The sequence below is a fragment of the Anas acuta genome, chromosome 1 (assembly GCF_963932015.1).
Source record: "Anas acuta chromosome 1, bAnaAcu1.1, whole genome shotgun sequence".
NCBI lineage: Eukaryota > Metazoa > Chordata > Aves > Anseriformes > Anatidae > Anas > Anas acuta.
Genome location: NC_088979.1, coordinates 95,834,583 through 95,850,256, shown reverse-complemented (window position 1 = coordinate 95,850,256; position 15,674 = coordinate 95,834,583). Strand labels below are relative to the sequence as shown.

Here is a 15,674-nt window from a genome sequence, read left to right as displayed (position 1 = left end):
AAAAGAATTGGCTTTTGTCCTGTGGGTGGAGGAACCGGGGTTTTACTTCTGGTCAGCCCCGTGAGGAGGTGTGGGACAGCTCCGCCAGGAGGTGACGCCGTCCTCCCGACCCATGAGGCAGGTTGGTTGCCAGTTTAGGTTGGTTATTAGGCAAATTTCTTCACTGAAGCAGTTGTGAGGCATTGGGGCAGGCTGCCCAGGGGAGTGGCTGAGTCACTGTCCCCGGAGGTCTTCAAAAGACGCGTGGATGTGGTGCTCAGGGATGTGGTCCAGTGGTGGGCTTGGCAGTGCCAGGTTATTGGTTAGTCCCCGCTGTCCCATCCACCTCACCCAGCACATCCTCCCAGTGACGGTGCTGCTCTGGGGGGCCCTGGCTGAAAGCAGGGGCGACCCTTCCTGGTGATGGAGCAGCTCGGCTGGCAGCAGGTGGGTAGAAGCCAGCCTCCAGCTTAGGGCCTGGTCCTTCACTTGGGCCAAAGCTGCCAAATGCCTTGCTTTTCCAAGCTCCCCGTTCTCTGACCTCCTTTCACAACCCTGGAGGAAATAGGTTCGTTATATTAAACTAGGATAAGTCACTTCTCCATGCAAGGCCACGACTCAGAGGCCTGGTGTGGTTAGCTGGCTCCTCTCGAAGTGCCATGGGGCAGCAAGCTGGGGCTGGAAATAAGGAAAAGAGCCAGGGAAAAGCCTGCTTCCCAGTGTAGAGCCCATCACAGCTGCTGGAGATGTGTGGGGAGGATAAAATGTGCTTAGATGTATTCCTGTCCTACTGCATCTTCAAGCCTGGTGACAAAAGTCCTGTCATGGGCGAGCACCAGGAGCATCTCGGTGGGGCCGGGGCTGTTGCTCCAGCGCAGTAGGGTGAGATTCACTCAGGGTTCATTCCCTTGACTAAATTGTTTATGCTCTGAGCCTGGGTTGCTGTTTCATTCTTTCTGTGGAAAACTTTCCAAGTCTAATTGGGGAAAGCTATCAATTAGTGCTTCGTCTCGTTCCCAAATGTTCGCTGCTCACAGCGGTATGGAAGTCAGAGTGAAAACAAACACCAACAAAACTCAGGAACAGGCACCAAATTATTTCAATCTCTCTGAAATGACACCTTCTGCAGAAAAAAATATCCAGCATGGAAAACAGAGAACTAATGGGCAACATATTTACCTGACCTGACCACACAAATTGTATTTTATGGGAAGGCACAGAGTATGCCAATTAAAGACAAGCAGTGCGTACGGTGAGCCATGTTGTTGTCGGTGCTGGGGCTGTTTTACTGCAGTGGCATCAGTGGTAAGAAGCAATTAGATTTTGCCAGCTATTAGTGGGATACACAAATGGGAAGGAAAAAATAATAAATAAAATAAAATAAAATAAAATAAAAATAAAATAAAATAAAATAAAATAAAATAAAATAAAATAAAATAAAATAAAATAAAATAAAATAAAATAAAATAAAATAAAATAAAATAAAATAAAATAAAATAAAATAAAAAACACCACACATCAGAAATACCACAGCCAGCATCTATTTCATTTCCAGGCTAAGGGCAGAAATATATCTGGACGAGGTGCCACAGGTCAGCAGCAACACCCTGGGGAGGGCATTTCACAGCTAGCAAGAAGATGACCTCTCAGCCACAAAATCCTAGCGAGTGCCCAGAAAAGCAGCCTGGGGATATTACAGGGGAGATTTCGCAGGCTGTGTGGCTGGCTCGGCGTGCAAGTAGCTATTAGGCTCCGGCTGCAGACGTGGCTGTGGGAATGACGTGCGTTTGAAAATTATATGAGCCAGTATCAGCACCGAATAACCCAGGCAAGGGATCTCACATCACTTCTGAAATCATGTTTGTGAGCACCCAGGAGCAATTCCTCAGCGGGATCACCCGCACTCCTGGAAGGGGAGCCCTGCCCCAGCCTTACAGAGCTCCCCAACCATTTCTGCACCCGGCATTTCCCCGTGTTAAGGGGCAGCACCCCCAAGGAAGGGGCCCCGAGGACGCGAGGGTGACACCCGGCTGCTCTCTCCCTGGGGGAGCGGGCGGTCAGGAAGGCCTCAGCCGGAGCTCAGGCCTTCGCTATGCAGCCAGGTCAGTCAGCCCTGAGAGCCTTTGCTAGGCCCACAGACAGCAGAGCTGCCTGGTTTGGGTTTGTTTTTTTAATTTTTGAGACATCTGGACACAGCAACACGGCTGGGTTTTGGAGCTGGGTCCTGTCCGGAGCCGGGCCCTTCTCCAGGTCTGCGGTGGGACCAGCAGGCCTACCCCAATCTGTGAGCCGCTCACCAGCTCCAACCCCAACATTTGGGGTCATGGTGACAGCAGTGCCAGGCCTTTTGGTTGTCTGGCTTGTCCACGACTGCTCCTGTCCACTCTAAGCAGAAATTTAAAATGGAATAGCTAAAAATATCCCTCGTCAGGAAAGAGGCAGCATGTCCTTTTCTGAACGAGCCCGCAGGGTGCTGTTGAGGGAGAGGCAGGAAGAAGCAGAGCTCCGAAACTGCGACCAGCCTCTGCACTGTGGAAAATTATGGGCTGGATCCTAAAACTGCACAAACTGCTGCTCTGGCATGAAAAGAAGAGGTGGCGGCATGAAGCAGCACACCATGTGCACGGCCATGCCCGCAGCCCCGAGTGGCGATGTGAGTCGCAGCTGTGCTGGTTCCTGGAAAAAAATCTCCCTGCACAACAGCTTCTAACCACAGCGTTATAAATATTTAATCTTGCCTGGCTGCATTACTCAGCCTTTATTAAGAGCCGCTCTCACAGCCATAAACTTTGGAATAAAATAATAATCACATTTTTTTTTCTTCTTCTTCTTTTTCTTCCTTAAGGAAGTGCCAAATTTCCTATTTTTGCTATAAACTTCCTCGTTCAGAAGGCAGCCCCGCCACGGCCGCTGCTCGGGACGCGCTCCCAGAGGCACGACGCGGGACAGGCGCCGTCCTTGAGGCCACGGGCAGGTGGCTTTGGCAAGGGGCCTGCTGTCCTGACAGGGCTGTCCCTGTCACCCGGAGCAGTGTGAGGGGGGCGAGGACAGAGGATGGGTTGTACTGAGGGGGATAATAGAGGGAAAATAGTCAGATTGGTTTTAAAATGCGCCGTGTGCGTGAGGCTCACCCTGCTCTGAGGCTTTCCAGTGCAGCATCCAGCCCCCAGCTCCTTGGTGATTTTGGTCCATGACCCTCCCGCAGTAAAATGAAGCAAGGGAAATGTGCTTGCAGGGGTCCCAGCCACCTGATGGAGGGGTGAGAAATGGGTGACTGCGAGGACCTGCCCCGTCCTCCGAGGCAGAGCGGGCTCTGCAGAGCAGCACCCACCCCACGCACAGGGGCTGAGCTCAGGTGGGGAAACCGTGGAAGAGGAATGCCCCTGCCCTGAGGCAGATAAATGCTGTCACAAACCTGCAAACCTAACTGCAATGCTCACATCTCATAATTCGCAAATTCCTTGGAGCAGATACTTAAACATCTATAGCCCCGTGCTTTGTTCTAGCAGGCTTTCAGCTTTTTCCCGTAACTTCATTCGATTTCAGTCGTAGCGAATGAGTCCAGCAGCTCTGTGGATGCCACCACGAGCTCTCAGAAGAGCATTGATCCTAGGGACTTTTTTCTCAGCTGAAGCAGGAAGCAGTGCCAACTACAAGAGCCTTGTGCAAGAGCACTAACAAGGGAGAGCAGTCATCAAAGGTATTTAGCATATAATGCAGTTTCTTCCACGTTAATTATTTCCTGTGCCTACTTTTTCCTCTCCTAGGAAGGAAATGACAATATCGTAAGCGACATCATCAAAGGTCCTGTTCAAATGTCACCCCTCAGAGATCAGATCCTCCATCTAATGGCAGCTGAAAAGGGTCTTTATCACCGAAACAATGACTCGCAACAAGCCTTGGAAATACAACCAGAGTCCTCAGGCTCCTTTGGTACGTGTGCCAGTGGCACAGAGAGCTCTGCCCGGAGGAGGGCGCGGGCGATGTCAGGTGGTTTTGCCATGGACAGCCACTTCCTTGCAGTTGTGGATGTGCACCGGGGTTTAATGAGTGAAACCCAGGGAATTCAGATACTTAACTGTGCTTCTTTCATGTTGCCTCCCCTGCTATTGAACACTTTCCTGGTATCAAGGGCATTGAAATGCCCTTGGTGGCCAGCAGCCAGCAGTGACTTCAGTTATTTACAGGCCGGGGAGCGCGCAGAACAAACTCCTCAGAATAACACTAATCTAAGATGAAAGCTCTGCTTGCAAGAGGGATTCGGGTGGGTATTTTCAACTGATTATAACTGATCCAAAACATCTGGGAAGCTTCCTGCCAAGGACACTAATCTCAGCGCAGTTATGACAAAGTAACTAAAAAAAGCTGGTTTTTGAAGGAGGAGGAGCAGGAAAGTAAGGAGTGCTGGGGTGCATAAACACCCATAAATAATCGCCACCAGGTACGGTCAGGTCGCGAGCCCAGATCCCAGGCAGCGATCTGTCCATCTTGCGGAGATCTCAGCACCCTGCAGCAGGGCCTTGGCACGGCACCGCTGGCCCTGCTCAGCCTGCTTATTAAGCAGCAAAGATTCGATTTTGGGGAAGTGTTGTCAGAAGCAGCGCAAGAAACAAAGTGATCCTGGGAGGAATGAAGGCTGGGAGCCTCCAGACTGTAACTCCACTGGATGCAACGTGTGCCAGGCCACTGACCAATTTGCTGTAAAAAGTTATAAAAAGGGCTACTTTTTATATTTGCAACAACTGCCAGTTATAAATAGCCATTTGATTATTTCAAGCATAAACTGCCCAAACAAAATAATCGCTTTCAAGGCAAAACCTGCTTTCCTTGGACAGCATTCATACACCTCGGAGTGAAACCCACGACGGAGAGCATCGCAGGACAGAGGGGAGAAGAGGAAGAGGGTTTGTGTCTGTGTGAACTCCCTTAGAAGTCGCAGCAGCCCCTCTGGCAACCAGCACCTCTACTGACCAGTAGGAGCTAGGTGCCTAGCACCTTTTATCATAAATCAATCGTTTTCATGATTTTATAATGATTTCACTGAATGCTGCCAATCCTAGTTATGGATCAAGATTGCTCATTGTACCATTGTGGGTTGCACTGACTACGATATTAATAAATGAAGTACTTTCAGGTTTTCTTCACTCCACCCTTTGATAATAGCAAAGGAGCACATTAGGAAGAAAGCCTTGAGCTGGGTGAGTACTTAAAAGCCTCTAAAGAATTGCCCAGGATGCTGATTTTCATCTGAGGAAGCAGTAGAAAAAGGGATTCTTTTAAAACCTGCTCTATTTCCTTGCTACATGGAAATAAATTCGAAGCAGCTTAAAAATACAAAGATAACATATTGACATACTGACTTTTTTTCTTGAAAACATGTTACTGTAAAACTGATACTCAAGAAAAACCACCGGACAGCAACTTTCTTAAAATGATCAGTGATTGATGAAAAAAAAAATAATCAATAGTTTATTAAATGACATTATTTCTGTTTTCTATATTCAATCTTCCAGCTGCAAGTTCAACCAAGCACTTCAATTCCATTTGATCCATGTCTCTTCAACCATACTAATACATAAGGAAAATTACGATTGCTTTGAAGTAATGGAAAAACATTTAGCAACGCACCTTCTCTTTGTTGTTCTACAACAACTCAAACAAGCCGAGAGACTGCAGCCAGCAGCACTAAGATTTGGAAGGCTGGAGAGCCGCATGCAGGTATTTTTATTGGACAGCCAGCGACCACAGAATTTATTTCCATCTTGTTGCCCTGGCAGGTTTGGCACAGCTGGAAGTTTCTAGTTAATATCTCAAACATTTGTGTTTTCCAGTGTATCTATGACTAAACCCTTGTGACAAGAGGATTAGGGCATGAATAAGACTTAAAAAAAATAATAAAAAATCTACCAGTGAAAAATGTCAAACACAGGTGTAAGTTCAGACAGCAAACATAACCAGACTGTTAGAGCTGCTGAGTCACCCTAGCACCACAATCCCAAAACGTGGCGCCTGCATAAAATGTTTCACATAAAAATTTGACATAAGTTATTTGCTGATGAGCGACTGCCTGTTCTTGACACTGAGGTAGCTTGTGAACATGATCTAGTTTGGCTGAGGTGGAGAGTGACGTGCAGGGGCAACTTGTTACCTGGAGCGTGCTGCAAACTACACTGCCAACCGGCTTCCTTCGCTTGCCTTTCTGCACTGCAGACTGGAAAAGTACTGCTTTGGGGTGTGAATGCAGGCATCGTTCTTATTCACCTAGGTAATTCTAGACTTAATTATCCATTAGTAGCCTAGAATCCGAAATCAAAATCCTCCCTTCAAAACAAACCCAACATTTTTGCATTTCCTTTGTTAGTCCTGAACCCAGAAGTGAGACACTCGCCAATAAATTTCATTTTTCATTTTAAAATGTTGATGTTATAAATAAAAATACTTCTAAAGTCATAATCTTAAGAGTTATTTCTGTGGTAAAGATCTTACCCTATCGAGCTTGTTTTTATTGTATCCAATCCATTTGCACGTGATGCTTATTTCTGTAAACAGATTTCTGTCAGTCTCTGAAAGCATGACAGCTAACAGCTTGTTAAACTGAGCGAGCTCAGCGGAGTGCCTTCCAATGCCAAAGAAAAATAAAAGATGAAAATCTTTCTAGAATGCTTCATTTTCAATGTTACTGGAGTTTATACAAAAAAAAATATTTTCCTTAAATAATTAAGAGGTCAATTCCTTTAAAAATAAGGTTAAGATCAGGTATGGCAAAATGCAAACAGGCATATAGAGATCACTGAACTTTTACTGGATTAGCCTGGGAAACTTTATTTATTTATTTTTATAAAAAAATAACTTATACAGACTGTACTAGCTAAAAGAAGTGCAAGAACCAACAATTAAAGAACGCTCAAAACAATATCCAATATCCTAGCACACATTTATTAGATATATTCTCTCTGAAATAGGTTAATATTTCAATACTCAAATTACAAGTTTCTAATAGAACAATCAACATGAATAGGACTGATTCCAATCTTTGCAGACAAGTGCTGCTACTGTTGTATAGAAATGTAAACATTTACTGAAAACCTAAGGCTGAAAGAGGCATCTGCTATGGAAGAGACAACTTCAGCTTTTCTCAGAAGAATCTAACACACAACGCCCCTCTTAGCAAACAAGTGGATCAACCAAACAGCAGGAAGAGGCAAAAAGGTGTTTGTAGAGCTTCATCTCGGCCCCCACTTGATGTCTTTTACGCCATGAAATTGCCTTTTCAAAGCATGGCTGTCTGCCCACTCAGCGTTTAGAAAAGAGTCGTCATCATCCTCTTCTAGTTTCTGTGAAGAGAAGGGACAGGTGAAGGCAGCAGCAGTGAATTAAACCCGCGCTCAGTGGCTGCTGCAGCGTAACTCACACAGAGCTAAAAGTCACCGCTACCTTAAGCTCCTCCTGCTTTTTGTAGTAGTACAGCATCATCTGTTTTTGCTCTTCATGACTAATCAGAGGTTCACGCCCTGGAGCTCCTTGTCCTTTCTGAAAGGGAAACCATAAATTTTGTTCACAATGGCATTTGTGATACAAAAAAGAACAGGAGAAACTGCTAGGCAAAGATAGCAGAATCTTTCTTCAGAAAGTAAGGTATCTCATGTTCGACAAGGTCCTCAGGGCAGGAAAATAAACATTAAGAAACTCCTGCTGCGTTCAGGTGAGACTTACTCTTTTATCTTGCCATCTTAATCACGCTGTCAATTTTGTGAACATCAATGGAAGCTGCAAACAAGATTACTGAGTCTGCTTTATTTAAACTTCCGCTCTAAAAAACCATTAGAAATCTCTCAGCTTTCAGGCCATTCCAAATGTCTTGGGGGGGGGCCCATCCACCTTTAGTTTCCCTGCTAACACAGACTCAAAATGGCTATGGCTTGGTAAAGCAGGGAAGGAAGATAGTTACAAAACACTACAATTAAAATAAATTTTACTTGTTACTACAAATATTTTTTTCCAGGCAACTGTCCTCATGGAAGAAGTGATGCACACAGCAGAAAATAGCCGATGACAGCTATTGTCAACAACAGCAAACAGAACAGTTTAAAGGGAGATGGCGAACCCCTTCAGGAACAAAAAGGGTCTGGCATGGTTTAAATTAGCTCTCCAACCCAAGAATGCGGGCGTCCAGTGTCAGATAAGAAAACCACCGTACTACTTTGCATTCTCTGAAGAGGTCCAGCAACTAATTAAGCAGTGAGACAACTTTCCCAGGAGCCTGTCCTTCAATGGCTGTTGAGTTGTTGCACCATTTTTCAGCCACCCTGACAGAAAAGAGAAAGCAGTTCTGGGCTTCTAAATGGCATACATGTAAGTCACTTGACTTGGCTTCGAAGGGTTCTATTACAGGCACTCGCAGACAGTAAGATCTGCCGTAGCCATTTTGCTTTTCAAGGCAGAGAAGCGAAATGCAGCACCAGAGTAACTCTGACCTACGGATAAGTAGGATGCTCTGAGGCATCCGACATTCACAAATGCATCCTTTGAACGTGGTGCTATATACACACAAACAGGCTAAGCAAGCTCCAAAAAAGTTCTGAAAGTGCACTGAAAACACAAATGTTCTCCCCTCAAATATGGCCTGAGGTGAACAGAACTGCAGTTAGTTTGTCACTCTGTCCAGAAAATAATGGCCAGGTTTATAAACTGAGGAGCAGCAGAATCTTTGCCTCTTTTTCGCTCGCTGCTCCACAGCAGAGCTATGTTCACAAGCCTCATGTGCTTCACCACACCTGACTGAGAAGTCTGATTTCTTTTAAGAAGCTCAACCTCAAGCTTTAGGTGCGCTGCAGCTGACAGCACAGCTGGGTGGTGCATGTGCAACAGCTTGATTTTCCTTCTAGCACGCAGCAGGTTCTCACTGAAGACTTCGGGAGAGCTCAAATTTGGGCTCTTTCACAACAGGTGTCCTCAAAGAAGACACAAGCCCACATTCCCAAGACAACCGAAGCAGTTTGAAGACCTGCCATCAAGCAACTGAGGACCCCACAGTCAGAAAGTTACTGAGTTGCAGAAACCTTTCAAAAAAGGCGATGAGAGGTATCCATACCGCATACAACAGTGCATGCTGAATGAGTGGGTCTGTCCAGTGCTCCATACAGAGATGGAACTGAGAGACGGTTTGTTTGCCTTTTTTTTGTGCATTTCTGTGGTTTTAAGCTTTTCAGGTTATGTTTAATCTAGTTTTACATAGCTCTTTGGTGTATTCTTATAAAGCAGGTAATAGCAACTACAGTAGTTCCTTTGCCTATCAGCTAAATACTAAGAAGTACTTCGGATAAAATAAACTAAAAGCTCAAAACAGATTGAGTACAGCTTTGAGACACTTAAACTGGACCTAATCTAATCCATTTTATACACCTACTACCAATTCTCTTCCACAAAGAATCAGACTGCCATAAACAACACATAAAAAACCTTCCCGTGATACTTACTTTCTGTATCTTTACAATGATGGTTGTTTTCTCATTTTTGCCTACGTAGTCAGAAAGCAACTTGGTTTCTTTCAACTCTTTTCCTGCCCACCATAATTGTGCTTCAGATTCTTTTATAACTTCAAGTCCGGCCTGTGACAAATAAACAAACAAGGTGAAGAGTTTGGGGGAGAATTTACTGGGGTGCTGGTTTTAATTTTTTGCCTTTTTTTGTCTTTTTTTTTTTTCCCCCTGGAAAATCTTTTTGGAATTAAGTGCAATTCAGCTGATTTTACACTATACGCCTGTTTCACTGCTCTCTTCATGTTAATGTGCAGCAGCTTGGTTTATATTCCATTCAATTTTGATCTAACAGCAACACTTTGGGCATTAAATTCTCAATATTGACCACAAGGTATTTAAACTGGGTTTCACGCTTACCTGAACTCGGCTTTGTACATAACATTTCAAAGATACTTCACTCACCTTATTTCTAGTTAAGCTATTGGTGTGCTTTTATGTACATTGTCTGACAAAAATGTTAAACAAAATATTTCAGGTACGTGAAAACAAGTAGCCTTCACACTGATAAAGTGGGAAACACCACAAATTTAGCCCAGACGCTACATATAATACAAAAACACTACTGCATACGTGAGTCCCCGCCAGGTCTTCTTTATCTTCCAGCTCCATCCTCACTGGGTCATATGGAGGCAATCCCATTGGGTACACAATCATCACAGCCCCTCGCAGCTGGTCCAGTGCATCTTTCACCATCTCCATAGTAACACACACGTTGGCCTGAACTTGTTTCTGAAATGCAGGCAAGGATCATCAATAATTTACTTTAGAGAACTGTAAAATATCTACGTATATATATGGAGATTTTACATGTACATATGTGTGCCTGCATGAAGACTTCATTTAGTAGTCACTTTAAAGGTTCATTGCTGGGATATTTGAGCAAAGCTAACCATCTGCACAAAAAGAAGAGGAATGCAAATTTTCTCATTTGAGTATTGATTTCCATACGCAACACTAGCACCCTCTCTGCTTACCTTGCTTACAATGGCAAAAAATGAGAGATCTTGAACATCCACCAACTTGTGCAAGAGGCATTTAGTAACAAACATCTGTGGATAGAGGCTCTCAGATAATACATATCACTGCAGAAACTGGTTGGGAAGTCCAAGTGCTTGTGATTCATAAACAAGATTAAAACAGTAGAATTAAAGCAGGGCTAGAGAAAGGGTCTAAAACCTGAGGCTTGAGTTAAAAATAGAGCATGTGAGCAGAGGAGTAAAGCTTGGCATGGTTCAGGCAGAGATCTGTAAGATCAAATACCTGAGATCATTCCAAACCCAACTGCAGGAGACAGAAGACAAAAACAAACAAAAAACAAAACAAGATGCATGTGGAAGTGAAGAATTGACACTTTTGCTTAAGGATTTAACTGTTCCAATACTGCAAATAACAAGATTTATTAAAAAAAATAAGAAAATGCTGCCTCCTTGTGGATATTATTAAGCTAGTTAACTGGCATGTACAATTGGTTTCTCAGCCTCAGATGATTTTTATCCTTTTTTGTTTTTTAAATACACAAGCATATTTATTTTCATCACTATGAAGTGACGAACCTGCCAAAATACTTCACAAACTATCTTTTATCTTAATTCACCAACGAATGACAGTAATTCCTGGAGTAAGAAAGCATTCAGTGCAGTAATTTTGCAATTTCTTATTGTAAAATATGATAAGGTAGATAGCTGGAAGTTCCACCCAGGAAGAACTGCAGAGTGGAGACAAGATCTGCAGTTGTTTTTTTTTTCCTCTCAAGATGTAAAGCCAAATATTATTAGTTTCCTAGACATTTACAAATAGAGTTGATCAGTTGTAATCCAAGAGAAAGTGTCCACCCAGAGGAAATCTTTAAAGTAAAGCAAAGGCTTTAACTTCTCTCATTTCATCTCATTTAACATGTCTCATTTCGTATGGATTTTGTTATGACTTGAAACAGTTTGGCTGAAATCCTCCCTAAATTCAGGACAGGTTTGCTGCAACTCAGCACACCTGAGGCACTGTCACGCAACACAGTAGCTCCTCTGCTTGCCTCCAACAGATCCATGAAGCCACTGGAAACACTGAGCTGCTCACTCCAGGTGACTGATATGACACCGTTATCAGCAGTGGAACTGTCAAGAAGGCCAATTTCAGTGCACAGGCAACGTTAAAGGAATTGTTAACTTTATCTGTATGTTTAACTGGTTTAAAGCTGTTTTCAGGTTCCACACCTGCTAATTCCCAGATTACAGAGGTGGGGAAAAGTAAACGGCTTGCAAACATCCACCAAAAAAAACAATCTGATAATAAATATGATTTAATTAGTGTTTCAAAGTCATATGAAAGCTCAGACACTATACAGAGTATCTCAATATTTGGTAAAATGAAGATGAATAACTGAGTCTGTAGTTCCATTGGGGCGTACCCTCTGACTTACGTTTACACACACGAACTCATGGAGACCAAGCTTGCCTCCAAGTACTTGTAAAACCAAGGCCTAATCTAAGAGATCAAAACATATTTTTCAATTAATTATATGTAGAGCCAAATGACTACGCTAATGAGCAAAAGGTACTTTATTCCAGAAGCATCACAGAATGAAGTTAATTTTTCACCAGAAAACACGACAGGCATCTGCCTCAAGAATGCATCAATAGCAAATTAAGAGCATGTGGATAAAATTAAATGCAATTTAATCATTCATGTGGTCTAGGCTGCCAGCATTCACTTGGTGTTTAATATCGGATTCCTTAACTTGTTGTACCAGCTTGCCAAAAGCCATTAAGAAAATCATTAACAGAAATGTCCGTTTCTGTTAGATTGTTCACATCACCGCAGGATATTATTCAAAAATCATTATCCCTTACACTGAAAAGGGCCTGTATTTAATTAAGCCATGCAACAACACAGCACCTATTTGGACAGTTCACGCTACTTCGGAAAACTTACCTTAGAGATTAATGCCTTGGCTTCCTCTATTGTCTTCTTTATTACTTGCTGCATTTTTTCATTTGGAGCTAAAAATAAGAGATGCACACTTAATAATTTGTATTTACCATAAAGCCAAACTAAACGAAAGCAAAACAAAAAACACAACCAACCACCACCAACCCAAAACAAGCAAAGGACCTGCCCTAGTTATTCTCTACTGTAAGCAAATGAAACATTGTTAAAGCACAAAGCAAGAAATACATAGGCTACTACATTGTAGTCTATTTACCACTTGGATAGTGCATTGTCACACTTCTTACTAACTCGAGAAACAAACCAGCATTTCTCATGGGAGAGCCAAGCTTACATTTGCATAAAGACAATGGGCTGGTATTGAAAACTTCACCTGAGACAAAAATACTGAGTAAAAAGCAACAGTCATAGTCTCACACTCAGCCCAACCTAAAGCATGACTCTTTCCCTTGCTGTACTTGTAACTGTTGTGGGCTCTACAGGCCGATGTGCTTTAATCAGGAACACCAGCTTGGAGTTTTCTGACTTTTTTTTCTAATTAAAATCTCATCCTAATAGTAAATGCAGTTTTGCAACTACAATGCACGTTTCATATCATAGTTACATATTTAAACTGTTATAAAAACCCTCCTCTCAAAGAAAAACACAATTAAAGCATGCTCGTTTCCAGCTGAGTATTTAAATGCATCATTTAGTTGTATCTAATTTGGCCCACATTTGTGCACTGTTCAGTATTATCGCTTTGTTGATATTAAAAAGCCGTCTACCCACTAACACATAAATGCCCAACTATGACTACGAGTAAGCGTGGTACTACCCTTCTGCTAAATTTACTTAATAATTTTTGCTATAAGGCCTGACACTGCTCACAACCATGCCAAACTCTGAAGCAAAATGCCTGCCCCAACGTGTGCAAGAGACTCAACCACTTGTGGGAACACAGGCAGGAGGGAAAACATTTAGGTATATTGTAAGCTCTTACTGAAACTCAGCAAGAGCTTAAGCTTGATTGAATGACGCGTTGCACTAGAAGAATTATTTTCCCCAAAACAACATTTGGAATAAGCTGCTTGCGTATGCCAAGTTAAGGCTAAATTATTCAAAGCTTCCTCTGTAATTGAACTGCCTGCAAGCAGCATCTAAAGGGCTGCTGGCCTGGCAGGGGCTGTTGTGGTGTTGGGATAACAATAAAGCAGCCAGCACGAAGATGGTCACAGCCAGCCCTCGTGCCCCTGGCACTGAGGTGGCAGGGGAGCAGTGCTCGATGCTCGTAGCAGGTGCTAAGGCAGAAGCAGAATTTGCAGAAAGAAAAAGAGATGAATGAGTTCAGGAAGCCTGAGTCACAGTGAATACAAGAACTGAGAGACACTAGAAGAACCTGTTAACTCAAAACACCTTAAAACTCTAGAGAGAAACAGTACACAAGTATGCATTTACAAACAGGGAGAATAAATTGAAGCAAAATAGTCACTCTCCATACTGGCAACTGCTTGCTTATTTTTGGAGTTTACTTCCAAGCATTACAGTTGCAAAGTTAAATAGCACGTGTGCCAAAGAGATATAACACCATTTAGGCTTTTAAATCAACATTATGCTAGGCCCTAACCCAGGATTTATGTATGTAACTGAACATTTAGCTGATTTATTGTGGAAAAAAAGGCTCTTAAATAGCTTCTTACATAACAAATCTGCAACTGCCTTTAATACGGTGTGTTTATAGGATGATCACTGTAGTTGGCAAAGAAACATTAGCTGGCTATCAGGCTGGCCTGTTATCGAATGTATACTAAGTATTGACTTGGTTTTCTCTTCTTCCAGGACAGTGAGGTGAAAAAGAAGTTCAGAATTATGGTTTTCACGTTCCTCATGATATCACAGATTATTTATGCTTACAGACAAAGAAGCAAACATCTCAGCTCTATTTACCATGTCCATTTCTTCGTCCAATTTCATCCTTCTTGAAGACACTCCCGCCACTGGGTACACACTTCTCTGCCCACTCATCCTTTAACTTCAGTTCTTCAATTTGCTCTTCCGTCAGCCCTTGCATGTTAAGCGGCAAGTAAACACCATGCTCTGCCAGCTCCTGCATCTCTTTAAAGCGTTTGGAGAACAAGGTTAGAAACCTGTGTTACTGAGAACACAGCACTGAGTAACACCCTTTTGGATTATGCACATGCAGAAAACCTTACTGCTGGGCTTCAGTTTTTAAAGATATACATATATGAAAATAATAACAAATATATATTTATATAAATACTTTGTATATATATAAATATGTTATATATATATGTAAATATATGTGTTAAATATAGATATATGTTATAGATGTGTATATACACACAGTAGTTACGTTAAAATTCACACTTTTTCACACATACGTGAAACAGTGTAGCAAATGGAACAAGGCTAGGTACCCAAGCCTATGTGATACCAGATGATCTTGAAGGTCTTTTCCACCTTTAATGATTCTGTGATTCTCTACGTGCTGGCCATGAACTTTTCCTTACTTTTAGTCAGCTTTAGCTGACAGCATGTTCCGTTTTCCAAACACTTTCGTGAAGGCAGCTTCTTTCAGGAGGGGAGCGCGTTTTACCGCTACACAGCAGCGAATCTCCCCACACCTGGGATAAACAGGCAGCCTCTGCCTCTGGTGCTGGATCAGAGCCGTGGGGTCAGCCCGTCTCCCGGTGCGACCCAAGGGACAAACACAACTCCCTGCAACCATTTCTGCCCGATGGAGGGCAGGCCGAGGTGTTTACCCAAGGGGTAGCCCCTGGTTACCACCGCCGACTCCTCGCTGCCGCTGCCTCCCCCTCCGCCCTGCCCTGCCCTGCGGCCGCCGCTCCCCTCACGGCGGCGGGGAGGCGGGATGGCGGCCGGTACCTGCGCACAGCCGCTGCACCTTCAGCCTCCCGTTGTAGATGCGGGCGACGAGAGGCGCCAGCTCGGCCAGGCGGGCTCCGCAGGCCGCCTCCAGCAGGAACTGGCTCTCATCGCCGCGCTTAACGTGCAGCCGCACCATGGCGGCGCCTCACGGCCCCTCACAGCCCCTCACGGTCCCGCTCCAGGCATGGCGGCCGCGCTCGGCAGCGGCCGTTATGGCGGGCAGGGCGGGGGGACACAAAATGGCGCCGCCCCCTCAGCCGCGCCTCCCCTCAGCCGCGCCTCAGGGCGGGGGCTGCTGCTGCGTGAGCGGCTCCGGTACAAAGAGAG

General features: G+C 43.9%; 1 protein-coding gene across 1 annotated transcript; it reads right to left on the bottom strand.

Annotated features, from left to right (window-relative positions):
- Positions 1-6,894: 6,894 nt before the first annotated feature.
- CFAP298 (cilia and flagella associated protein 298) lies at positions 6,895-15,585 on the bottom strand. The gene is made up of 7 exons (XM_068689263.1): positions 15,345-15,585; positions 14,385-14,552; positions 12,444-12,511; positions 10,089-10,247; positions 9,456-9,587; positions 7,414-7,509; positions 6,895-7,313 (listed from the first exon to the last, which is right to left on the bottom strand). Exons 1-7 carry the CDS (start codon positions 15,481-15,483, stop codon positions 7,203-7,205), a joined length of 873 nt encoding a protein of 290 aa, XP_068545364.1. The 5' UTR covers positions 15,484-15,585; the 3' UTR covers positions 6,895-7,202.
- Positions 15,586-15,674: the final 89 nt, after the last annotated feature.